General features: G+C 40.6%; 1 protein-coding gene and 1 non-coding gene across 6 annotated transcripts in view; both read left to right on the forward strand.

Moving 5' to 3' along the window:
• Positions 1 to 25,468, forward strand: part of LOC136012332 (glypican-5-like) — a 392,267-nt gene that overhangs the window by 151,977 nt on the left and 214,822 nt on the right. For 4 of the 5 annotated variants that reach the window (XM_065675474.1, XM_065675473.1, XM_065675475.1 and 1 more), the window contains 3 exons: positions 8,535 to 8,668; positions 13,694 to 13,753; positions 15,556 to 15,681. In XM_065675474.1, coding sequence (XP_065531546.1) covers positions 8,535 to 8,668; positions 13,694 to 13,753; positions 15,556 to 15,681 — 320 coding nt within the window. The remainder of the gene's footprint in view (positions 1 to 8,534; positions 8,669 to 13,693; positions 13,754 to 15,555; positions 15,682 to 25,468) is intronic. The other variant, XM_065675471.1, reaches the window with a different exon arrangement.
• Positions 2,781 to 2,864, forward strand: TRNAL-CAG (transfer RNA leucine (anticodon CAG)). The gene has a single exon. It is a non-coding gene; the product is annotated as a tRNA-Leu (tRNA).

A 25,468-nucleotide genomic window follows, 5' to 3' on the forward strand; every position in this document is an offset into this window, starting at 1 on the left:
GCCAACTCCTGTTGCTATGCTGGGCTGCTGGGTGGTCTTGGACATTAACTGGGTGCATCATGCCTGGATTGTCTGCACGTTTGGGTCTGCAGAGGCAGCCTTGGACCCACTGGGATATTTGTGAGACCATGATCTTGTGAGATTTATAGCCCAATTCTGCAAATCCCCAAGTTTTAGGTAGGCAAGTATCTAATCAAGCAGGCACCTTGCCAGAGCTTTTGAACTCGGAATGTGATTTAATTGTCAGAGACCTAAATTGGTTGTCAGGAGCTGGTCAGTTCCAAGCCTGTCTTACATGTTTGTCTCATTTTTGACAGGGAGCTTTTCCTGTCCTGTTTGATAATATGGTTTTAGATACTGTGTTTTGCTTCATTTTTATTTTGTAAATAGCTGTTTTTGAGCTATCTGAATGTAACTGAGTTATTTCCTCTCTTAAAATGCAAATTTCTTGCTACTTTCTTTTGGAGTGCTTAGAATGTGTGTTGAATGATTGCACTTTGACTACACTGAATTCCCATCAGTCTTGGTACTGCTCTAGCCTCCAGTTTTCTTCTGGTATTTTGGCATTATACAGTGGTTTATGCACTCAGTGTCCTATAAGGAACAGAAGTCCTGTGTGCCTTTTAGAGGTAGCAAACAAAACCACTGAATCTTAATCTTGTTTTGTTGACTTCAGCACATGTGAGATGAGTCTTTAGTAAAGTACTAAAGCGAGAGTGTAGAAGTTTGTACACTATTATGTACCGGTTGTTTTCTCCTGCTTTGGGCGCTTGCTTGGTTCGGGTCTCTTTCTGAGATTTCTTGTGCTTTGATTCAGGTCCATATGTCCCATAGGGACATCCAAATTCTAAATTCCCTACTCTTATGTGTCTTTTGGGTAGGAGGAGGGTGTTGTTTACGCTTAGGTGACTTACCACAAACCACAAAGGAAACAAAATAGTGAATTCTTCAAATCACAGATTGGCTGAGGTTGGGAGAGACCTTTGGATGCCATCTAGGCCAACCCCTTTCTCAGACAGGGTAACCTGATGTTCAGAACCTGGCACAGTACTCTGTGTGGCAAGGTGTGGCCTTGCCAGTGCTGAAAAGAAGTGAAGGTCACTGCTTGTCCTAATATAGCCCAGGATGCCATTAGCCTTTGCCCCTAGGGCATGTTGCTAGCTCAATTAGAATATTCTTATACCCAATCCTGTACCCTTTCGGAACATCTTTTCCATGCAAATTCAGGTTTTGTCCCGAGAATCCTTGTTTTCTGTCAGCTTGCTGCATGTACTGAGTGGTCTTCAAAGCCTCACAGGTGTTCACTGTGCTGCTGTTGATGTGGTACGATATGAAATGTGCTGCTTTACTGTGTGGTTGATAAAGCATGATTGATTCTTGATAGCATTGCTAACATTAATTCAGCATGTTGTCAGAGCTGGTAACTCAGTTACTGACAAGAGGTGATTAGCTTTTGTTAAGTGGAAGGGTTTGTGTAACTCAATGTTCACTGCACTTGATGGACCTGCTTGAGTTTGTTGATCTTGGAGTAAGACTGAACAATAGAAAAGGAGATGCCCTAAGGTAAGGGGGAGAACCAGCTATTTTGATACCCGCTATAAGCAGCACATCACTGCTGCATCAGAAGTGATTTCCTTAGGAGACAGGAGAGAAGTCTTAGAATTTGCTTTCATATGTCTTCATAATGCTTGAAACAAGGGCAACTGCTGTTGCCCTGATAATCATGCTACGTACTATTGCTAGAGCTCTTGAGTAATTCCTCAGGTCTTCAGTGTCATCTGAAATTGCTTATTTGAATTCAGAATAAAAGGCACTAGAAAACATGTTGATTTTTGACAGCATCAGTCAGCAAATCATAATTCAAATGACATATTTAATGAAAAAAAGAAATGAATGCTTTTACCAGTCTTTTCTAATTATTAGATTCCTATTATACACTCAATAGGTCATCTTGACCTCCTTTGAGGTCTTGACATTGTTATTGACATGTTCGTTTAGTGATTGCATAAATTTACAGCATCATTTCAGCTCATGTAATGATGTGAAAGTATAATGGCCTTCTGCCTTCCTACCTAGTTTTGTTGGGTCACTTCATAATGTCTTTTGGAAGAGAAAGTTCAGGCATTTCATCTATCCAGCTAAATGCTTGTAGTAACGATGAAAAAAAAATCTTCGAAGGATATAATTTTTTTTTTACTGAAAATTGGTGTTTTCCTACTCTTGATAATAAGTTTTGGCAAGTGTTTTCAGGGTATGTTTATCAGTAGTCTTCAATATATGGGATATATGTGACTCTTCTTGTATCTTAAGCCTGGTTCACATTTGCAGCTGTAGCCAGCCCTAACAAGGATGCTCTCTTCCCTTTAAATATCCCTCAAACATGCTCTGGTATCAGTTCAAAGTGACAGAAGCAGGTTTCCTGAGAGAGATTTGGAGTAAACTCTTTTACTCAGAGAATGTTTCCTCCATGTCTTTCCCTCAAGCGATCCTGACGTCCAATCTCCTCTGTGTGGGCATTCTGCCTGTCCTTTTATCTGGAGCTTGTATCCAGCTCCTGCAACTCTGCTTTCAAGCACCCTGCTGGAGAAGATGGACCTACACAGATGTTTTGAGAAGCATTTCAAATTATCTGAGATCACAAACAGTTATGTAGTTTATTTACATAATCAGACGTCTAATTAATGTGATATTTTACAGACACAGTGTAAGTCATAGAGTAAGCAAAAATTAATCTTGTTCTGTGTTACTGTCCATCACCTTCTTCTGGATGGACTGCATAAGTCAGGATGGCCGAGCGGTCTAAGGTGCTGCATTCAGGTCGCAGTCTCCTCCTGGAGACGTGGGTTTGAATCCCACTTCTGACAATTGCGTTTGAGGCCTTGCGTGGGATGGTTTAGTGTGAGGTGTCCCTGCCCATGGCAGGGGGGTTGGAACTAGATGATCTTGAGGTCCTTTCCAACCCTAACTATGCTATGATTCTATGATTCTATAATGCCAGCCACATGAAAACTGCTAAGAAACAATTCTGTTTGCATTACGTGAGGACTGGAGGCAAAATAGTTGAGGTAAAAGCTGTGTTTAGATCAAATATAACAGAAGGCCTGTGAGGATGGTTGTTTTGGCTTGTGCCTAAATATCTGAATGGTCATGCCCGCCTATGAGACTATGGGACTGACTGTGCTGGGGTGATGATCAAACTAGATGCTTTTAGTGAAAAGGGTCCCTCTCTTGCTTCAGAGAGCTCTTGGGCACCCTCAAGAACTATGGTACAGATCAACATTGCTAGAGTTAACTTGATTTAAAAATGGTATATTTATAGTTTCTTGTGTGACTATCTTCTAACCCAACTTAAAGCAAATCTGGAGAGGGGCTTTTTACAAGGGTCTGTAGTGACAGGACAAGGGGGATGGCTTTAACCTGACAGAGGGGAGATTGAGATGAGACATTAGGCAGAAGCTCTTCCCTGTGAGGGTGCTGAGGTGCTGGCACAGGGTGCCCAGAGAAGCTGTGGCTGCCCCATCCCTGGCAGTGTTCAAGGCCAGGTTGGACACAGGGGCTTGGAGCAATCTGCTCTAGTGGAAGGTGTCCCTGCCCTGCACTGGGAACCAGTTAGTGCTAGGGACTTCTGTCTGCAGTCAGAATTCCAGCAGTTTGGGGTTTAGTCTGTACAGTGTGTTTTTCTTTACATATATATAAACATTTTACATATATGTGTGTGTGAAATCTACGATCCATCTTCGCTGCTCTTTGTACTTGGTTATTGAACCTTTGAAGGAAAAACTATGAAGGGTTTTTCTTAGTTCCATTTTAAGTTTGCAGTGATAAAAGAAATCCTAATGATATTTGATAATTGCTTTTACTTAAGAATAAGAATACATGAGAAACTTGTAACATGCAATCATGTTTTGGCGTACTGTAGTAAGTTTGAAAAGTGCTAAAAGGGAATTCTGAATAAAAACTTTCTATTGATTTTCTTCTTGCGTTATCTTTCAAGTTAGCTAATTTTTCAGAGAGCTTTTGAAAAGACTTACTTGGATTGAGTCACAGTGGAATTTTGCTTCCATACTAGATTATTGTAATTAATTATAAAATTGAGTTTAACCTGTCTAGGTTGTCAATATCTAAAGACAAATACTAGAACTAATGAAGTCCAGGAAGAATTAGTTCTGGATCGTGGGGATGCCGTGGGGGAGGAGGAGAGCTATCACTGTCTCTCAGGTGCTGGTTTTGTTCTGGCTTTATAAATCATTACCCCTTCTCTTTTCAGCTGGAGAAATACATATTTAAATTGAACAAAGATGTTTAGAAAATCCTACCAAAATAGGCAAAGTTGTTGCCTTAAAAGTTGTTGCCTGCTTAAAATATTTTTACATCTGGAGATAAGCTGCGGATAGTTGGGCATCTTGACCAGCGTATACAACTTTAAAAGCCAGTGAGAGCGAAAAAAAGCATCATTGTAATTTATGGTGATATTTTGTTTAGGTAGAAGATGTATGGCATTCTTGAAATACCTGATACTGTGTAAGGTGTCTCCTTATTTTACGTTTTTCCAGAAATCCTCAGCTACTATCCCTGTGAACAAAGCCTGAATGGGTGCATTCACATGCAGGCTTCATGGCATACCCAGTTGTTTGGCTTGGTACAGGTTATCAAACCAATATTTCTGTATGATGTCGTGATATAAGCCCCCATCATTTGCATTTTTAATTTGGGAGAAGGTCTTGTAGCATTTGATTTAAGTAGCTGCTGCAGAATTCAAGCACTGTTTGTGCCTGTTCTTGATACCTGAAAGGATGTTTCTTCTGCCACAGACAGACTCATAGGATCATGAAATTGTTTGTGTTGGAAGGGACCTTAAATCTTATCCAGTTCCAACCCCCTGCCACGGGCAGGGACACCTTCCACTAGAGCAGGTTGCTCCAAGCCCTGTCCAACCTGGCCTTGAACACTGCCAGGGATGGGGCAGCCACAGCTTCTCTGGGCAACCTGTACCAGCACCTTCATGACACCTTTGTGATGAAGAACTTCCTAATGTAAAATGGCTTACATGTTATCAAATGTGCCCCTACTCATTTTTTGAGCACTGAAAATGAGCGTTTTGCAACAACAATATAGTAATATGTGACAGCCACTCCAAAGGAGAGGATTCTGTATTTACATAATGAAATTCACATAACAAACAGGATAACCATTGGTGTCTTGTGTCATCAGTAATGAAGTGATAAAGGTATGTCTGACCCAAAGGAAGTGAGATCCCAAAGTGAACATGCAAGCTTGAACATTCAAAACTGGGTTCCTTGTAATTCTGCGTCTTGCTTCCCTCACTTCAAGCTTGGCAGCTAGAATGAGCAAACTCCAATTATGATTCAAACAGTGGTTGTGGCACATGTGCTCTGGGGTACGGCTGCGCTGATGGCTGTGCAGCATCAGGATCTGGGGCCGAGGGCTGTTATTTCTCAGAGGCGCTTGCCCAGATGCTGGTTTTTTCAGAGTTGAATTGGGTTAAAGATGAGGGGATTTGCTGGAAAGCGTGTCAGCATTTAAATTACTCAAAGCCCAATCACTAGAAGGAACTTCCCATTACTGAAATCAAAGAAAATTACTGTTCTGAAGCAGTGAAAAGGTCTCCTGCTTTAGAGAGATAATGTTCTCTTGGCATCCAAAAGGGCATGACATTTTTCCCTTGTTTGATTGTATTAGATATATTAAACATGACCTCGACGTTTAAGGTTACTCAAGCTGCAAGAGTTCAAAAGATTTTGGGGTAAGATTTCTTCAGTTTATTTTATTAAGCCTCTGCTATAATTGTAAATAGTCACTCTTTTAAAGAACAAATAGCAAGAGGTCAAATATTACATATGTATGATTCTGTATTTCATTACAAAGGGAATTTCACAGGAAAAGAAATGTAGCTATGGTGGTTAGAAAGATAGATATTTAAGAATCATTGGTGTATAAATAAAAAGGCTTTAATTCAAAGAAAAGTGCATAGAAGAAGTGTTCTGAATATTGATTCAGCATAAGGAGAACTGAAGAATACTACTTTTTGGCTCTAGGTGTTCACTTCTAGAAGACAGGTTTGATTAAATATCATCAAAGAGACGAGGAATGGCATCAATGTTATAGTTAAGGAGAGATGATTTTCTAGCACTTAGTAATTTAAGATTGGCAGGCCTATTTTTAAGCTTAAAAATCATAGAAGTGAATGAGCTTTGTCATTCTTTATGGTGTTTCCTGATTGTTCTAAGTACTAAGATTTGAATTTAGGAAAAGAGTAATGTAACTATTATTATAAATATTACTAATAAAACAATATCCCTACATGCCTTTCCATGAAGTCTCTCTTCAGCTCTCTTGTAGACCTGTTTAGGTACTGGAAGGCTGCTATATGATCTGGAGCAGAACTGGTTAAAATTTTCCACTGAGAAATATTTTTTCCTTAAAGTACTGTGGTTTGTTTGATACGCAGGAAATGGTTATTACTGGTTAGAAAGGAAACCCCAAAGTCAAGGTTTGGAATAGAAAATACTGACACTTCTGCAATTTAAAGGGTCATTTTATTGCTATGGTATCAAAAATACAAATCAAAACAAAGTGTGTTTTCATTTGGATGCTTAAACTATTGATTTGCTGCAAAAATGATGACTCTAAATCTTTTTGAAAGTTCTCACAGGAAAACCAAAACACTTCGAGTTCTTCATCACTTACATATATGAGAACCAGATTGCCTTTCTAGCCTCCCTGGTGTAGTTGCTTAAAACTGCCTTAGTCACATAGTGACTGAATTTGAGGTGTATTTAATTTGAAGACATGAACTTCAGTGACATGATGCAATCTGAAATGGATTTTGCAGAAACCTCTGCTGGGAATTTGGGTCTGCATGCTGCGGGAGACCTGGGGCACAGGAGGGAGAGCATCCTGTGGAGGAATGTGGTCCTGCTGTGCTATACCCTCTGTCCACCTCCAAAGGGTTCAAAAGGCATTTTTTGTTGATATTTTCATTTGCATAGAGTGGGATTTTTTTCTCTTTTCCCAAGTGTAGGAGGGATTGAAGCAAACTACTTCACAAGGTTGTGTTTTAAACCAGTGCTGTTAGTCCCTGGTGGGACCAGAACAATATACGCAGTGCATGGTGTTGAGTGAGGCAGCTGGCTCCCGCTTTGATATGTCAGGATTAATCCAGTATGTTCTCATTCAATTGCTATAGCTTTAAGTTCTTCACAGCATATTAGACTATAGCAGGCCATAACTCATACAAGTAAAGTTGATCTTAAGTGTCATGCCTATAGACCCTCCAGCCTTTCATGTCTGACCTTTTTTTTCCTGAGGAAAACACCTTGGCTTTACATAGCTGTAGTTTTCCTGGAGGAAATGGGCTGAGGTAGAGAAAATGGTCCTGTACTTGTGCTGACATATACAACATAGTGGTGCAAAGGGGCAGAGAAAATTCTTTTGAAGTCATCTGTGGTCTGAAACATTCAGCAGATTGGCAGCTGTGACTCAGTAAGGGTTTAAAAAATGCAGGAAAGTGCACAGACCAGCAAGAATCCATGTCACCCTGGTTATAATGGGAAATGGAAGAAGGGAAACCAAATTCAGTGCTGTGTGGGATGATGGATTCTGTTTGATTAAGGTCTCTTCCAGTACCATGCCCACAGTAGGATTTCCTTTGTCACCTTTTCATGTTTGCTTGAGGATTTAAATGTAGGGGAAAACATTACAGATTACTTATTTGTGGATTAGAAAGGGGAGAGATTTGTCTTACTATTGTCACTTACAGGTGTTACAGCAAATAAATGTGACAGGATGCAGGAGTAGTTTCAGTTTCACAGAGCACAAAGGATAAACACAAGCTTGCTTTCTCATATTGGGTTGAATCCCCTATGAAGGACTTCAGGAAGGGCAATAACGGCAAATGGCTGCGTGATGTTGGTGTGATAAACCCAGGATCTAACGCACTGGTGCTTCCCAGGGCTGGAAATTCTCTTTTCACTCTGTTTTGTCCAAGAAAAGTCTTTATGTACAGTGATTTGTTGATGCTGACTTCTTTTGCTCATTCCCTTCTTTTAAGGGAACATTGTCTAGTTAAAGACTGGAAGACTCAGTTGTCTTCTGATTACAAGCCCCTTCAAACACCAGATAGACTCTGTTCTCTTTACACAGGGAAGATGTTGCACCAAAACCTGTGTACACTCAAACTCTGGGTATGTTTCTCAATATAAGTTTGGTTTGGCAACACTTCCATCAGTCACTATTTCAGCTTCTTCCCATGTGTGTTATAGTCCAGGTATCAGGTCACAAATCCATGACTGTTGGCTGCCTGGTAGCACTGCTCTTTGCACTGCCTCCTACCTTGGTCATTCTTATGCAGGGAACTAGTTTCCAGGTCCCAGTAAGGAGAATCTTTTCTTTCTGTCACCCAGATACCTTCTTTTGCGGTAAATGCCAACCACAGGGAACAAGCAGACCTTTGGGCAGTTGTAAATCACTTTCTCCATTCAAACACAGTTTTCCTTTCCCTTCCTTTCATACAGGTCGATAAAGTGTGTGGACAGCCCAAACAGCAAGAAGGGAACCTGTCATCAGACAATATAGTGCCAGTGAAGGAAGCGACTGCTGACACCCAGACATTCGTGATGGCTCACGCTAGTTTGAACAATAGAAGAAGGTAACCGTAAGCAACAGTTGCTTTGAAATAAACTGTCTACCTCACAGTTTGTATTAATGGCTCCTTCCACCATAGTGTTTAAGCCACAGCCAGGGTTCTGTCACCTTGCCTCTGTGCTACCCAGCCATGGCCATTACTGATAGTTACACAGATGTCTTCATGGTATTTTACTGCAGGTCTCTCCAAGAAAAGCTTTTTACAGGCCAGATTTGATGTCATTACTTAGCACCAAGGTGTTCATTATTTCCAGAAACTTCCAGTGAAAATGATGAAAGCTTTTCCTCCATAAGGCTAGAGTAATTTCCACAGTTGAGTCTCAGTTAATTAAAATACAACTGGTAGGTCTTTAAGGACTTAAGCTTATCCAGGGAAAAAGGAAGTGGTGAAAAGGAAAGACAGTGGTGAAAAGGAAAGTCAGTACCCCATTTCACAGGGCTGGGGAGGAGTAGTGAGATCCCTGGCTATCTCCATCGTTTGTTACACAACAAAACCAGAGCAGATGGATGTATGTTTAGGCTTCTCATGTCCATCTTGGCTTCTGTTCTTCAGCTGCTTGCCAGCTGAGACACTAGACAGATGAATTGCTGCCACTGTCCTGGCATGAGTGTCCCTGCTCCCGGATCTCCTAGTCTTTCTTTCACTTTCTCTCACGTAGCTTGTGTTCATTTTCCTCATTGTAAGTGGGGAGGGAAGAATGTCTTTGCAGTCCCACTCGTGACACATGAGTAGATGTCAGAGCTAACTGACCGTAAAATCACAATGACATATTTCTGGCTAACACGTTCCCTGTAACACCAGCATTAATCTGGAACAACTTCAGCAAAGTGAGTGGAATTGTGCTGGGTTTACGCCTCTATCTGAGAACAGTATCTAATCTGTGCAGGGGTCTATGTGTATCTCTATGTTGGATAGGTGGATGACGGACAGTAATAATGAAATATACATAGCCTGGATTCTGGAGTCTGTGTTTTTTAGGTGAGATTTTTATCCGTTTCTACCTCGATTCTCATCTCAGCTCGCATGAATGAAACAAACACTGCTTTGAAAAGTTAAAGTAATAGCAGCAATATAAGTTTTTTGATTAGTAGTGGTATTTTTATCCCTTTGTAATTGTTTTTAAAGACACACGGCCCTAAGCTATCTTCTGTGTAGCTCATTGACTTCACTGGGACTTATATGTAAGCAAAAAGGCAGAATTGCCAACCTATGAACTTCTTAAAAAGATGCAATTTGGTGTGTTATTGGCATGACAGCAGTTCTTTCTCACCTGGGGATCTGCTCCTTCCCCTTCCCGACCATCTAGAATTATTAGGATATTGGCCTGCAGATGGAAAAGAAAATATATTAAAAATAATATACTGTAAATTAGACAGCTCCCCCAAATTGGTCTGCACTCTGAAATTCATCTATCAAAAAAATCTAGACTAAAGCCATCCCTACATATCTGGCATCAAACATTACTGAAATAGCGTTGGTCGGTATTATGGAGACCTTATCCACCAAAAACTGAATGATGGAGCCATGCCTTTTTAGTAATAGAAGATTATTTCCAAATTTCGCATAACTTTCTATAAACCTCATGGCATGACGCTTGTACTTCTGGGAATGAATGAAGCAGTAAATAGAGTGAAAAACACAGTGACTGGCTACATCGCTGTGTTGTTCCCCATCTATCATTTCATTTATAATCTATTACATATGCTATCAATAAAAAGCAATCTTGGGTAATGAAACTTTAAAATGGATGGGTGAAATCATTCTGTAGTGGGTTGTATAAAATGAACTCAGAGTGATACATAACTGCTATAGGGCATCTGGATTATGAGAGTAATTATGTGAGAATCTTTCTTGGTCCCACTCCTTCTGGTGATGTAAAAAATGGAAGAGCAATAATGTCTGATGTCTGCCAGTTTAGGTAGAAGGTCACACAGGAAACTGGCCTGACTGGGTGAGTCTGGTCTGTGTAGTAGGCATACTTCCAAATGATCCTTAATTCAAGGGGAACATGGATCATGACTCCTGCCTTTTAGAATAAAGAAAGAAAAAGAGAAGGAAGGAGCCAGCATTCCCCAAGTGAACAGACAAGCTGTCGTGCATCCCCTTAACGTGTCAGGATATTCCTAAGCTAAAAGAGAAGAACCAGCTTGGTTAGCACATTTGTAGGAGAAATCACAACAAAGTAGCTTCTTGTCTCTTCTGTAGTACCTGCTTTGAGGTACCAACCCTTAAAAACCTAGTGCCAAACCTCTTATTACCTACATAAGTATGTGTGCTCCTTTGCAAGGCTGGTTACAAAATCAAGCTCCATTTCCAAAGGGTCCAAGAACTTCTGTTTTCAGCTGTTCAGTAGAGCCAAGGCTGCTGGTGCAGTTGAAAAGTGGGATGGTGAAGATGGTGTCTCTTTGCCTGACATCTGTCTTCTGGCTGTGCGTTTCTAAGTCTGGCTGGAGGCTGTCCTCCTCACCCTCCCCTGCTCCTCACAGCATGGTCCTGCATGGTCCCTCGATTCACAGAGCAACTGAATCCTCTTTTGTAGAAGTTGAACCTTTTTCTTCTCCTCTTACTCTCAGGTTCCTGGGGTATTTCCCATCTTTATTTTCCACTGTATTCTATTCCTATATATTTTTTGTTACACAACACTGTGAGGGACGATAGTGTAAGAAGCTAAAACTGGAATAAATGATCTTGTATTAAACCTTTTCCGATGGTTAAGCTGAAAAGCATGGAGTTTTTTTCCATTACACAATTGTATTCAGGGATTAACTAAAACTGGCAGCCTTGTTGCTGCAGTAATTTTGTTTAATGTGGAGGTTCCTATAACATGTAGTAGAGATGAAAAGAAAATTGAAACCATATGATGGTACAGGGAATGTCCATGGCATGTACAGAATTTCAATCAGTGGAATGTTACTGCTAAGTTCAGCACAAAGTACTATTCTGGTCAGGGTCTGGTCTCCTACCAGAGCTGAATACCTGCCTTTAAGCATATCTGCTGCATGTAATATTTCAAACCACTAAACATAGACTGGTTACAGATCTGTACATAAAAACACGTGATGTTTAACAAAGAACTGTAACATAGAATCAACTAGGTTGGAAAATAAGATCATCAAGTCCAACCTTTACCCCAGGACTGATATTGGGTGCCTCATTGGAGGAGAAAGGCTTTGAAATGATATTTCATTGGGATTTCTTTGATACAGAGTGAACTTGCAGATCTTTTACACAAACATTTTTAGTTGCTTTGAGAATGTTTGAAGTTAATAGCATCTATTTATTTCAGATTAACTGTCTGTTGAGTCAAGAATCATGTTATTTTGTTAACGTTTGCATATTAAAGTGGTAGTACAAAACAGATTATTAAAGCCAGAAATACAGTAACTTACTGTGGAATTGAATCAAACATTTCTGACTGAACAGCCGAAGCAGAAATTTCCACAGCTCCATATTTCCTCTGTTTAAAATGCTCATTTCCTTTTTTGACTGGCTGTGTTGCAATCACTGCTCCAGTGGTGGCAGGTAACACTCACTTGATGCTCAGTGCAGGTCATAGAATCATGGAGTTACAGAATAGTTTGGGTTGGAAGAGACCTCATAGCAGCCTTCTCCAGGCTGAACAGACCCAACTTTCTCAGCCTGTTTTCATATGGGAAGTACTTCAGCCCCTGATCATCCTCATGGCCTTCCTCCGGACTTGCTCCAACAGTTCCATGTCCTTCTTACACTGGGGACACCAGAGCTGTGCAGTTTCCACTGACATGATTTGATAGCACATCCTGCTCTATTTACACCTCTACTCTCGTGTATAAAAAAATGGCAACAGCTAGAGCAATGTACGCCTTCAGACAGGTTCAACAATACTTGCCCATGCAGTTAACTCTTCCTGAAGAGAATAAGGACCACCCTCAGCAGCTCTGAGGACCCCCATATGTTGGCAGCTTTGCCATCACCCTTTCTGAGGGCTAGTGGGTAGGGGTGGCCACAGGAAGGGGGAGAGATTTTTTAGCTGGGCGTGTTATGATAGGATGAGGGGTGATGGCATGAAACTAAAAGAGGGGAGAGTAAGGCTGGACGTGAGGAAAAAACTCTATACAATGACGGTGATAAAATCCTGGCTTGGATTGCCCAGGTTGCCCAGAGAAGCTGTGGTTGCCCCATCCCTGGCAGTGTTCAAGGGCACGCTGGATGGAGCTTAGAGCAACCTGTTCTAGTGGAGCAAACTGGTCTGTGGCAGGGGGTTGGTACAAGATGATCTTAAGGTCCTTTCAAACCCAAACCATTCTGTGATTCTATGATAAAACTGCATCATGATGTTAATGTTAAAGGCAATTTTGAATGTTAATGAAGGGGCCTCAGGACATCAGTGCCAGAAAATGCATTTGCACTAAATAACTACCATGATTATTTCCACAGTCCTTTACTCAATCTAAGGTTAGAGCCAGTTTCTCCTGTTTTGCAAAGTTGGTTTCGTTCCTTTCAGTGGTACAATCTGACCAGAACTGAACAGCAAAAAACTACCTGTATTTACGTTATTCATTAACAGACAGGAAATTGCTCATTGTACCAGAAAATGAATGCCCTTCCCACAGTTTCCAATCTAACCTGTTTGCTGCTGTTTTCTTGTATAGATTCATATACCTACAGTTCTTCCATTTGGTATCGGTTGTAGATAATTTAAGTACCACTGAATGGTTCAGATTTTTGCCCTGTGAGCTGTGTCTGTAATTGTGCTGCGATTTCAAAAGGTTTGGGAGAAACTATCTCAATTGTATTTTAGTTTCTCTTCCCCAGTATTGCATTGTCATTTTTAATTGCATCTATACTTTGAAAAAATCTCATGACAGTTTTCCTCCCCATTTGTTTTCTTATGTTATCCTATGCATGTGCTTGGTGACCTTTCTTCCAAATAATTTTTACTTTTCTCTTTTGTTTCTCATTTTCTTGTCCTCATTTGCCTGAATTCCTGCTTCTCCCCTACTCCCCAACCTCTCCTGGTTGATGCTTATTCTCCCCGGCCTATTCCAGTTCTCTGCCTCTGAAAGCTTCAAAGAATGACAAATCAAGAAGTCTGAAAAAAGTCTCTCGGTAAGAACAGAACCAAGGTGACACACTTTGTTGTCTTTACACTGGGCTCTTCTCCATTGTAAGCTGCTGCTTCAGCTGTAATCTAGAACTTGGCAGGCTTCTTTTATACTGCGGGACGCTGGGAAACTGTGTTTTCTACCCTTAGTTTTATCCTGATGCAAAGTAAGTATTTCCGCTCTTTAAGAGTAGGACTCAGAATCCTGTGTTTCCTAAAGGCTGCTTTGAACTGTCAGAGCCCCACTCCGCTGAAAGCAATAAGGAGTTGAAGCCTCTTTGGGGTGAGCTGAGGAAGACAAGGTTTAGACTGTTAAAAGGGTGCCCTTTTTCTCCTTCAATGAAAGCTCCATTTTAGAACCTTTAAACTCTTTAGTGTTGGTGTCACGTCTCTCATGGCTGATGCTCCCAAGCTGTTCTATCAGGTAAGTGGCTTTTCTCGGTCTAGCTTTGTTCCAGGAAGACCTAGAGCTCCTATTTGTAAGTTAGTGGCCAAGAGGTGGAAATGCTGATTCCCTGCTTGTAAGCCCTGAAATTCCTGCTTTTTTCTTTGCCTGAAATAACAGCTTTCCTGCGTTAGTTCTTTAAGACCATGTAGTTAATATATGAGGGGAGAGCAGGAGTGGCCATGAGAGGGGAGCAGAAGCGGCCATGAGGGGAGAAACAGGGGCAGCCATGAGGGGAGAGCAGGAGTGGCCATGGGAGGGGAGCAGGAGTGGCCATGAGGGAAGAACAGTGGTGGCCATGAGAGGAGAGGAGCAGTGGCCATGAGGGGAGAGCAGGGGCAGCCATGAGGGGGGATCAGTTTGCCCTCAGTGCCATGGGTTAGTGACAGGCTTGGCAGTCCTGGGGTAGCAGTTGGACTCAATGGTCTTAAAACCTAATTCCTTCTATAATAAAGGATGAGTCCTTTGGCCTTCCCAGTGGGGCTGTCGGGGGAGTCTTTAAAGCAGTGGAGACAGGGTAATTTCTCATTCTTAAATGCTCCCGACTGTGTGCTGAATTAAAACTTGGTTTGTTAGAGTTTATTTTTATGGCTACCTCAGCCACACATATAATATAGGTATAATCAAACCATACAAGAGGCAGCCATTTGCCCACAAGGCATTTTTCCATACACACACGATCAGAAATGGGGTGTTTGTACTGGCCATGACTTTTGGTTATTCCCCAGTGCAGGAGACACAGCCTCCTCTTCACAGGTGAGATGCAAGACGTGATGAGAGAGAAATTTCTTTCTAATGAGAATGTGACATGGACAGTGCTGATGGGGAGGAATCGGCCCCACTGCCTCTCAAGAAGATGACTTCCTGTATTTCTGCATTTGTGGGGTGCTTCTAGCATGTTGCAGGTTTTGTGATGGGGCGTCAGCTTTGGGAAGCCTTTTCCACCCAGGAGGTTGCTGAGAACATTCTTCATTCATCTCCTATGTTTGCAGGAAATAGAGAAATACTCACTTCTAGTAACAGAGGAAAGCCTATTCCTTTAAGGATGATGTTTTCTCATCATTTTTTTAATCTGTTTATAGAGAAACAGTAGGTGTAGACTTTTTTCAGGGTTTGTGTGAGATGTGTTAATGTAATTTGTCAAAGCCACCCTTTGTGTGTAATTATTTGTAGTAAGACTGGACAAGTAAGACTGGGTGAGACATAGGAGCAGAAATACATTAGAAATAGAAATTAATCAGCTTAGGCGACTTAATTCTGTAAGGCTTCTAAACTCTAAATCTTGTGGAGGATTAAGTTGACAGGGGGTTTAAACTGTAAGTTTACTGTTCTGTTGCTAAATGTGTTCTTCCTATGTTACAGAGAGTTCATCAATTACATGAAGCGATCCCGAACCTTTTATGCCTCTATAGCAGAACGGCTGTGTGATGGAGACCTGGTAATGAGAGACAGTTCAACCTGCTGGAACGGAGAAGATGTTGTAGAAAGGTAAAGTTACAAGTAAAAGTTTTCTCTAATGGTGACTTCACACATCCTTCAGATGGTTTAGAAGCATTCTAAGACATTGTTGTCATCATAAGTTTCTCCTTCATAGTGAAGCTTTGCTTAATTGAGCACAGGTTTTGCTAAAATAAAAGGTTGTTAATGCTGAGGTTTATGTATCCATATTAAATGCAGTGGAACACTTCCTGGCTTTGTAGACCCCCTTCTTTTCGCTATAGAGAGGCAGCTTTTCTACTGTAGAGAGATCTTGCCCTCTAAAGCTCAGTTAGCAAGCAGTACCCCAGTGACTGATGGGAGGTCCCTTCCAGTCTGCTTTTTATGGGCTTATTAGTGCAGAGCTGAACATCATGTTTGGCCATAATTATGAAATATGCAGCTCTTCCTGTAAAGGCATCTGAAAAACACAATGACAAGACCTGACATTTCTTTTCAGAGCAGAGCAGCTAGAAGATCTGTAGGGTGAAAAGATCTTTCTAGCTTGTCCGCTACTTTTTTCCCCTTCTGTATTTTATCACAGTCTTTCCCATCACCCTTTAGAATCCAAACTGAAAATACACTTGCATGCTCCATGAGCTAAACTTCTCGCTGCCGTTTCTCTTGCTCTTGTATAACCTGAGGCTACGTTGCCCTGAGGAGAAAAAAAGGTGTTCAGAATGCAACTGTGTGTGTTACAATCACTGTCAAAGTAGACATCAGTTTCTGCAGTGAGAGCTGTTTGGAAGTATGCCAGTGAGTGGCTTCCACAAATGTCTTTTTGTCTAACCGTAGATATTCCATGGGATTATGTTGGCTTTCATGATGTTTCTTTTTGAAGTGTATTTTGTGGTCTGCAGCAGTGGTAAAAGATAAAGTTCTGCCATTCTGTTTTCTTGCTTTAAAAGAATTCTCATGATTGAAACGTAGGGAATCATTCCAATGTTGAACAGAGAGACGTTACAATTATAGGCTGTCCCATTAAAGGGAGTTTTGACTCCCACACAGCTCTGCTTAGATATGTCAAGTGTAAGTAACTTCACTTACTTCCGTCTGAGATGTTCGGATATAAGCATGTTTAACACATTCAAAGAGGACTATAAAGTTTAATATTTCAGCATATACTGGCATTAAAAATTAATTGTAGAATCATATATTTGAAGATTTTGGCAAAAAATGCAGTATTCTAAATATTACTACACAGTGACTGTATTAGTTTTTACTGTAAAAATAATGGAGAGGAAGTGAGGAGAATATCAGTACTTCTAATCAGTATTTCTGTTTCAGAGTCCCTTTTGCTGGTAACATATTTTTGGATGCACAGTTAAGTTTGGGAGCTAACTGTTTTCTGGCCAAAAATAAAACGAGAAATGCATTTTATATATCAATTCTCTGAACAACACCACCAACAAAATTGGTTTCTTTTTTATGTTATTTTGAAGGAATTAGAGCTATAAAGACCATCTGTAAGCATGGCTTAAGCCACTGTAATATTTGTCCTTGTTCTGTCTACCCATTTTCTCATCTGTCCTTGAGCTATAGCCATTTCTAAGTTGGAACCCGTATGTAAAAGTTGGATCAGAAGATCTAACAGCTTTATTTGGAGCAGGGAAATAAAAGCCTTTGCAAAAATGAATCTAGGGAATTCTCTGTGTGTTGCCTCTCAGTTTCAAGAGGAAATTTCCTGAGTTTCCAAATGAAATGGTCTTTTACTTATTGCCAGTTAGCTTGATCTGAAATAGTATTCATGATGGCAGAAGAAGTAGAAAGACTGCTGCTCAGACATAGCTTTCTATTGTACCAGCAGAGATTCCACCATCATTTCCAGCGTGTCTCTTTAGAAGTGTGTGTGGGTAAATTTTACCTGGAATGGGTTTCTGTGACTCTGTAACTGGTATTGCATTAAAGCATTTGACACAGGCTAAAGCCTTCATTCTCATTTCTCCAAATCTGCCTTGGTTTCGTACTGCTATGAGGAGTTAAAAGGTAGTAACCTATGTTCATATCACTGATGTCTACAGGTTTGACCCTGACTTGGTGGGGAAGGAAATTTGTTTACAACAGCTGCTTTTCAGATTGGAATCACTTTCTCAGGAAATTTCAGGTGTAATACTTTGGGGTCAAAAAATTGCGTGTAAGAAAGGCTTTCAAACCAGATGACTGGGAATATAAGAGAGTTTGTAACACCCAGTAAGAACCCAAACTTCTTGTCCTTCCTTCTCTCCTTCTGTACTTTACTTGTTTTTCTTGGGATTTTGTGTGAAGTGGAGGGATTAGGGGACACCTGTCCACAAGCTTGAGCAGAATCATGTCATGGGTTGTTAGGCTCCCAGGGCCTGCGCAAGCTGGCTGAGAAAGGAAGTGGCAAATCACAGTGAATTCCTGTTCTCAAACTGTTTTCCTTTAGAGACTTCCAATTTTTATGAGTTTAGCACTTTCATTGTCCCCTTTCTCCTTTCCTTAGGCTCCAGAAAGCAGCCATCTGGATATGGAAGACAGAGATAATTATTTAGCCTTAGCATACTTAAAAAGCACTTAGCTTCTATTACACTTGTGCCATCAGTGTAAACAATTTCTGGAGATACTGTATGTTGTAAAATACTGTATTTTTTGCAATATTTTTCGGGTTTTATGGTATTTTCCAGGGCTTGCAATGTTTTTGTTGGTGTAGGGAGGTTTTGGTGGGTTTTTTCTCATTTGTTTTAAATCCTGTATAATAAACTAAATACTCTAGGTTGGAAGTGACTGTTTCAGACACAAATTTTCCCAAGCTTACCCTTCAGAATGATGCAGAGCACTGCCAGGCTTTGAATGGCATCCTCTGTGTCCCTCTGTCAGGGTGCTTGAGGAGTAAGTGTTAAAGTTCATTGCCGTGCAACCAGCTAAATGTTAGTAAGGCTGCTAATGACCTCCTGTACAGCCCCAGTTGGCCTTAGGAAGGAGAGGTGACAATGGTTAATAGCTACCCCTCACCACATGTAAACTTTTCATGTGGCCAGAGCACCGCAGTTTGGGGACTTTCTTACTTCTTGCAGTAACAAGCAAGTTGTACTAGGACAAGAACAAAAAGTAGGCAATATTAATGAAGATAAAGTTGAAACCATTTACTTTCCCATTGGTGGTATTTGAAATACAGGCTGCTGGCCTAGGTTATGGTGAGTACTTGGAGCAGTAGAACTGACCATGGAAACCTAACCAAAGATGAAGATAGCTCAATATTTTCCTTATTTAGGTCTGCTGCTAGCCAGCTGTCTGTGAATAAAGCCTCCTGATGGACTCAAACTTAATGACATAGGCTTGAATTTGCCCCATGTTTTTCTAATATCTGTCTTGTAAAATGAACAGTGGCTGCTCTGAGACTATTTAAGTGTTATTTGTATGTGCAGGTCTGATGCATTCATGATTGAATGTGATAATTTGCAGTAGGTAAATCTTGCACTTTCATGTGAGGGAGCAAAAACCTGGACTTAGGCTGACCAGGAGAAGAATATTCACTTTCTCTGGGCTACTTCAGGTCCTGTGGGTTTTTGTGTTCTGCTATCTGAATTGGTCTCTTCCACGCTCACAAAGGAAAATCATTTAAACACCAGCAAAGGACAGCACTGGGCCCTGTTCTCCCAGGTCACTTTTGTCAAACGGGAAAATAAATCCTGCATTTTTGATCACTGAAAATCCGATGTTTTGTGGAAGTGAAGACAGAAGAATTTTATCTCAAAACTGTTTACCTTTCTGTTATAAACAGACACACTTTATCTGCTCTACATAATGTATCCCTATGAGTTTGGTCAGATTGAGATGGATGATCAAAACTGGCTTTGTAAGTAATGCAGTGCCAATGCCAGGCCAAAAACTATGAAGGAAAGGGGAAGAGTTATAGGGAGAGGGATTAAGTAGTGTAGGCAGGAGGTATGTGGAGGTCAGCTGTGTATAACATGAGGTAATGGGAGTAGTACTTAACTGTTTTCTTTCCAGCATCTCCGGATTAAGGAGGTGCTGAGTTGACTGGAGTAATCTTTACTGAGATTTCCTGTTCTAGAGCTCCCACCATCAGGCAGCAAAGACCAGTCAGGCCAGGCTGGATGTGGTTCTGTTCACCCTGATCTAGTTGAAGGTGTCCCTGCTCATTGCAGTGGGGTTGGACTAGATGATCTTCGAAGGTTCCTTCCAACCCAAACTAATCTATGATTCTATGATCTCTACCAGCAGTAGCACTGCAGGAAAGGCATGGAGACTTTATTAATTTCTGTGGAATACTCTGGATTTATGCTTAGTTGCCAAGAAGGAAGTTTCTAGAATTAGAGCTTTGGGAATAATCATGAAGAAGGATGGAAAAGCCAGTAAGTTTAATGCACTGATTCTACTCTCTCCTGCTTTATTTGGGGGCATTTTGCAAATTATGGTACAGTCCCATGAACTAAAAATATATATTCTTAGATCCATAGTTGCCTTTAGCTTGGAAGTGAGCTCAGGAGGTCTCTGGTGCAACTTCCTGCTCAAAGCTGGGGCTGCTATGAGGTCATATCAGGTTCCTGAGTGCTTTATCCAGTATGGTCTTGAAAAACCTCCAGCGATGGAGACAGCATGAGCTGTTACTTGTTCCACTTCTGGACTGTGCTCATGGTGTAGAAGTTTTCCCTTATATCCAGTCAGAACCTCTCTGATTTCAAATTTTATCTGTTGTTTCTTGTCCTCTCACCATGTGCCATGGATCATTTGCAAGCCTGAAGCTCTTGAAGGCCCTGCTGACTGCAAACTAAGAAGTGGTAGTGCTTAGCAGACTCTTAATGGCTGTCAGATGCATTTAGAGAGACAGCAACCTGCATTATTTTCTGTTTTTACAAGCTGAGAAGCTTCACTGATGATGGAAAGAAGCAATTATATTATAAATGCAAAGCACCATGCACAGGATGAGATAAGAATGTTCTTACTCCCAGTCACTAACTTGTAATACTTAGATAAAATACTTGCAATATGAATAGTGCCACCACAGAGGACTGCACGAGTTTTAAATAGATGCTTACAAGCAAAATCTATTTAACTAAGAAAACATAGGAATATAAGAAATAAATGCCTCAATAAGGGTAGAATACTTCTTGTTTCTAATAGGAATAAATTCCATTTCAGTTTAGTTTTAGAGAGGATTTCTTGAAAAGATGTTAAGTGGCTTTCAGTGATGAACAGAAAATATGGTCCAAATGACTTTGTGAAAGAGAAGTTGTTCCCATTGCAATTCACCAGTACTAGCAAATAGCACAGTAATTGGTTAGCAGTGGGTGTTTTGTATGTATATAACCTGTATCATGTGATTTCTCATGAAATTGAAGCACACATTCAAACAACAAGCTGTGTTCAATCTGCAGGAGTTATTAAAATGCTCTATAATGCCTAGAATTTTTTCTGCCTGCAAGATCACAGGGGCCAACACAGTAAACTGATACTAATTTGAAGGAATTATGTCTTTACTGCCAGAAAGGACATCACTAAAGCATCTCCTGGGGGTTATGAGAATATACGTATGTAGAAAGGAATGTCTTCCGTGGTGATTTGAGATTACTGTTGCATAGGATCCTGTGGTTAGATTACTCTTCTGCATCTAGTTCTAGCTCTATAAAAATGATGAGCTGTTACATCTTTAATCACATGAGAGAGGGGAGGGGACTATCTTCCTAACAGTGAACAGACATGTAACAGTGCTAGTATATAGTTAGCAGAGAACTTGCTAGCTGTGTTTATTTGATGACAGTTTTACTCTTAACTAAGACACAGAGTAGGGGAAAATGGAATCAGGAGAACTGCTTCCTACTTGTGAAAATACACCTAACGAATCTCAGTGCTGTAAATGCTTTTTGACCACAGGGATGACAGGAAGAGATGATTCTCTTCTGTTACCTATCACTAGACTTCTCCAGCTGTTGACATTACATTATAGTTTATCATTGATAAACACAGTAGTTATTTTCTCCACAAACTGAGAAGACATATTTATGCTTTTAGTCAAGGACCCTTTCTAATATTGCACAAGACTAAGCTGTCAGGTCCAAGCTTTCAGCCCCAGCTTTCTGTTCAGTCAAAAGGACCTCCATTATCCTTCTGGGACCTTCTGCAGTGCTGTGATAATAGAACCAGAATACATACCTGAAAGTAAGTGGTCATGAAATACCCAAATGTGTCCCATCCTACTTGTGAGCAAGGTACCTTTTCTGCTCAAGAAGGGCTATCAAGATCAGAAAGAACACATTCCACAGTCCCTGTACTGTGTATTGTGAGTCCTGAGACCTTCTGAATTCCAGACAGGACTTTCTAAAAATGAAAGATTGCCCTAAAGCACCATTGGCAATTCTGATGCTGCAATGAATTGGTGTAATTTTGTGAGTTCAGTTTTTGCTGTGGAGTATGCATGCAGTTTTAGATTAGACATTAGGAAAGAAATTCTTCCCTGTGAGAGTGCTTGAGGCCCTGGCACAGGGTACCCAGAGAAGCTGTGGCTGCCACATCCCTGGCAGTGTTCAAGGCCAGGTTGGACACAGGGGCTTGGAGAAACCTGCTGTAGTGGAAGGTGTCCCTGCCTGTGGCAGGGAGTTGGAACTGGATGAGTTTTAAGGTCCCTTCCAACCCAAACCAGTCTGGGATTCTAGGCAGTATGGATATGAGCAACAACACAGGCTGGATCAAAGCCATATGCTGAAAACAGGTATTGTTTTACACACTACATTTATATATAACTTTTCTCTTACACTATAAAAGAAACTTTACAAGAGCACATAATTACTTTTAGTAGCAAGCCCTCCCTTCTTTTCCCCTCCATTGTGCAAAACAGCCACTGGAGGGAAGAAATGATTGCATGTGTGCCAATATACGTCTGCAGCATTGCATTAAAACTGCTTCTTGTGGAGTTCATTTACTTAAGGATTTTCTCTTAAGTAATAGAATCCTGAATAAATGAGGAAAGAATTATATGCTTCTGGATTGTATGCCTTCTGAAAATTAATGTTTGGGGTTGAAAATATTGAATCTAGTTTCCATTTTTAAGGAAAGATTAATTAGTTTGGTCAGAAATGTAAGAAATGGCTAATGGTGTTGACCAGAAATCATGTGTTCTGGTGAGGCTTTCTAGTAGGAATATAGACTCTTTAAGTCCCTTCCCTCCTTCACCACAAATCTAAAAAAGGTCAGGGCATGTCTTTATTATAACCCACACTGAAATTGGGTGAAGACAAGTGACAAAGTCAATGACATTTATATACAATAGCTAACTCCCGAATACCTGTGACAGACCTTTTGTCATCTCTGCTGATCTTTGTAATTTAATCTGATAAATCTGTATGCTTAAATACTTGATTTTTTGTTGTTGTTTTTGTTATCTGTCTGTTTTGAGGGTGTTTTTATGCAGTGATCAAAGAAAGACAATTTTAAGGATTTCTGTCCTGGAGACTATTAATAGGTTGATCTCAGTTTAGACATTTCATTACATGTAAGTATGTTCCAGCTGTTGGGAGAAAATCTGACACCAAAAAGGAGCAACATGTTGAATTATCCAGCGCTGACTACAGATGAGAAGCTAATGTGAGTCAGCAGGCAAGTTTTGTGCTAAGGTACAGAAGTAAGAGAGACCGAGAAAGGCAGAAGCAATCATGTAGGGTTTTCATGTGGCACAAAAAGAGCAGAAGCCTGATTCAACACTTAAGTAACTGCTCGCCCAAGGTCTGTTTAGAAAGTCTGATAGAATGATTTGTGGTCCTCAGTTCCCTTGGATTTGGCTGTGGATGACTGCAATGTTGTTACTTAACTTGGTGCATGTTGTGCCTGATCCCCTGATAGGCAGCAGGCTTGTCTTTAAAGCTGTAGTTTTCAGGTTTTTGTTTTAAAATGGTGCGTTAGCTGTGCTTCTGTGCATGGATACTGTTCATAACAAATCATGCTCATGTGGGGAATGCAGTTTCCTGGATTGATTTCATGGGCGTTCCATGCCCATTGCTAATTAAGTATGACCTGCTTGTTGGAAACAGTCCTTTTGTATAATCACACTCTCACCTTGCAGTGTTAATAGCAGGCTTTCTCATTCTTACCTAATACTGTCATATGTCTAGGTACTTTATGCTGATGGCGTAAGTCAGTATTTTAAGAATATTTCTGTAAATACAAATACAGATTTAACTTCTCAAGATTTCCTTTTTTTTCACACTGTAGCATTAAGCATTTTCTCTTAGGTTCAGGCAATTGAATACAAATACTTAATTTTAGAAAAGTGGAATAGTCTGTGTTGGAAGGGACCTTCAAAGGCCATCTAATCCAGTCCCCTGCAATGTAATACTGGGTTTACAGTTTTTAATAGTGGACACTTGTGGATTTGGTGCCTACTCAACCACTTTATCCTTTTGATTTAAAGGTTATGTGGGGCAGGGCTTAGAGCAGGATACATGGAAGAATAAATCTTGTCATACAGTCATCTAGCTCACTTCAGTGGGGCAGTATTTTGTACATGCAATGTGTGGCGGGGACTCATTTGATACTTTCATAGTATCTCTTATTTTGGCATCTTTGGGATGTTGTTTATTGAAGGGTAGTAAAAAAGAATGCTGATCAGGTGCTCTTTCTTTTGTATGTTATTTTTTATATCTATTTTCTTCAGAAGAAGTAAAGAACAGCCTTTATTTAGTCAGAAAACTGAAACTTTCCAATTAAAATAGTAAAGTAATAATGTGGTAGTTCTCCAGTCATTGAAACTGTTCTAACAAAAACAACCCAGCCATGGTTGAAGTCTATGGAAAACATCCAAGATAAAGCTTATTTTCTCGTGCAGAGTCCAATGTAGTGACGTTCTACCCATTCCTATTAGGAAAGGTCACAAAGTCCCATTGAAAAGGTAGAAAGTGAAACTCTTACCTGATCCTTCAGTTTGTCTTAGCCAATGGTTCTTCCCATATGGAAGTCAAATTCATTTTCTTTCATTTACAATGGGTGTGTAATACAGTAATATCAGCAAGAAAAAGAAAATCCTATTTTAGCCTAGAGATAGTGGACTAAAAATCTACTCTTCAAAATATCAGTTATATGCCCTCCTCCCACCTCAGTGCCTTGTTCAAATACTCAATTATCTGTTAGTCATAGCAGACAATGCTGTTTCTCACACACATGACTGTTCTGATAAAGAATCATAGAATAGTTAGGGTTGGAAAGGACCTCAAGATCATCTAGTTCCAATCCCCCTGCCATGGGCAGCGACACCTCACGCTAAACCATCCCACACAAGGCTTCATCCAACCTGGCCTTGAACACTGCCAGGGATGGAGCACTCACAACCTCCCTGGGCAACCCATTCCAGTGCCTCACCACCCTAACAGGAAAGAATTTCCTCCTTATATCCAATCTAAACTTCCCCTGTTTAAGTTTTAACCCATTACCCCTTGTCCTGTCACTACAGTCCCTGATGAAGAGTCCCTCCCCAGCATCCCTATCCCAAAACCTTTCTGTGTACAGCTTGTGGTACTCATATTTATGCCCTCTGTTCAGCACCCCATTTCAGCAAAAGCTCAGCAGTAGCAACTTGGGTGATCTCCTAGAGCTCAGTAGAATTGTTCTGTGTGTGGGCACATGCTTCAGTGTTGAACTAAATATACTCAGTGGTTTGATCTGGGTGTTACTGTGCTAGAATAATCTTACTGTAAATGGTCATGAAGGTAAATTAGGCTGTTTGTGTGGGTTTTGTTTGTGTTACTGTTTCTAAAGGATGGGTTAGAAGTCTTCAAACCTGAACGTCAACAAATATAAAATCATCTCCTTCTTGCTGGTTTCCTTTCCT

Source organism: Lathamus discolor, chromosome 3, assembly GCF_037157495.1.
Source record: "Lathamus discolor isolate bLatDis1 chromosome 3, bLatDis1.hap1, whole genome shotgun sequence".
Classification (NCBI taxonomy): domain Eukaryota; kingdom Metazoa; phylum Chordata; class Aves; order Psittaciformes; family Psittacidae; genus Lathamus; species Lathamus discolor.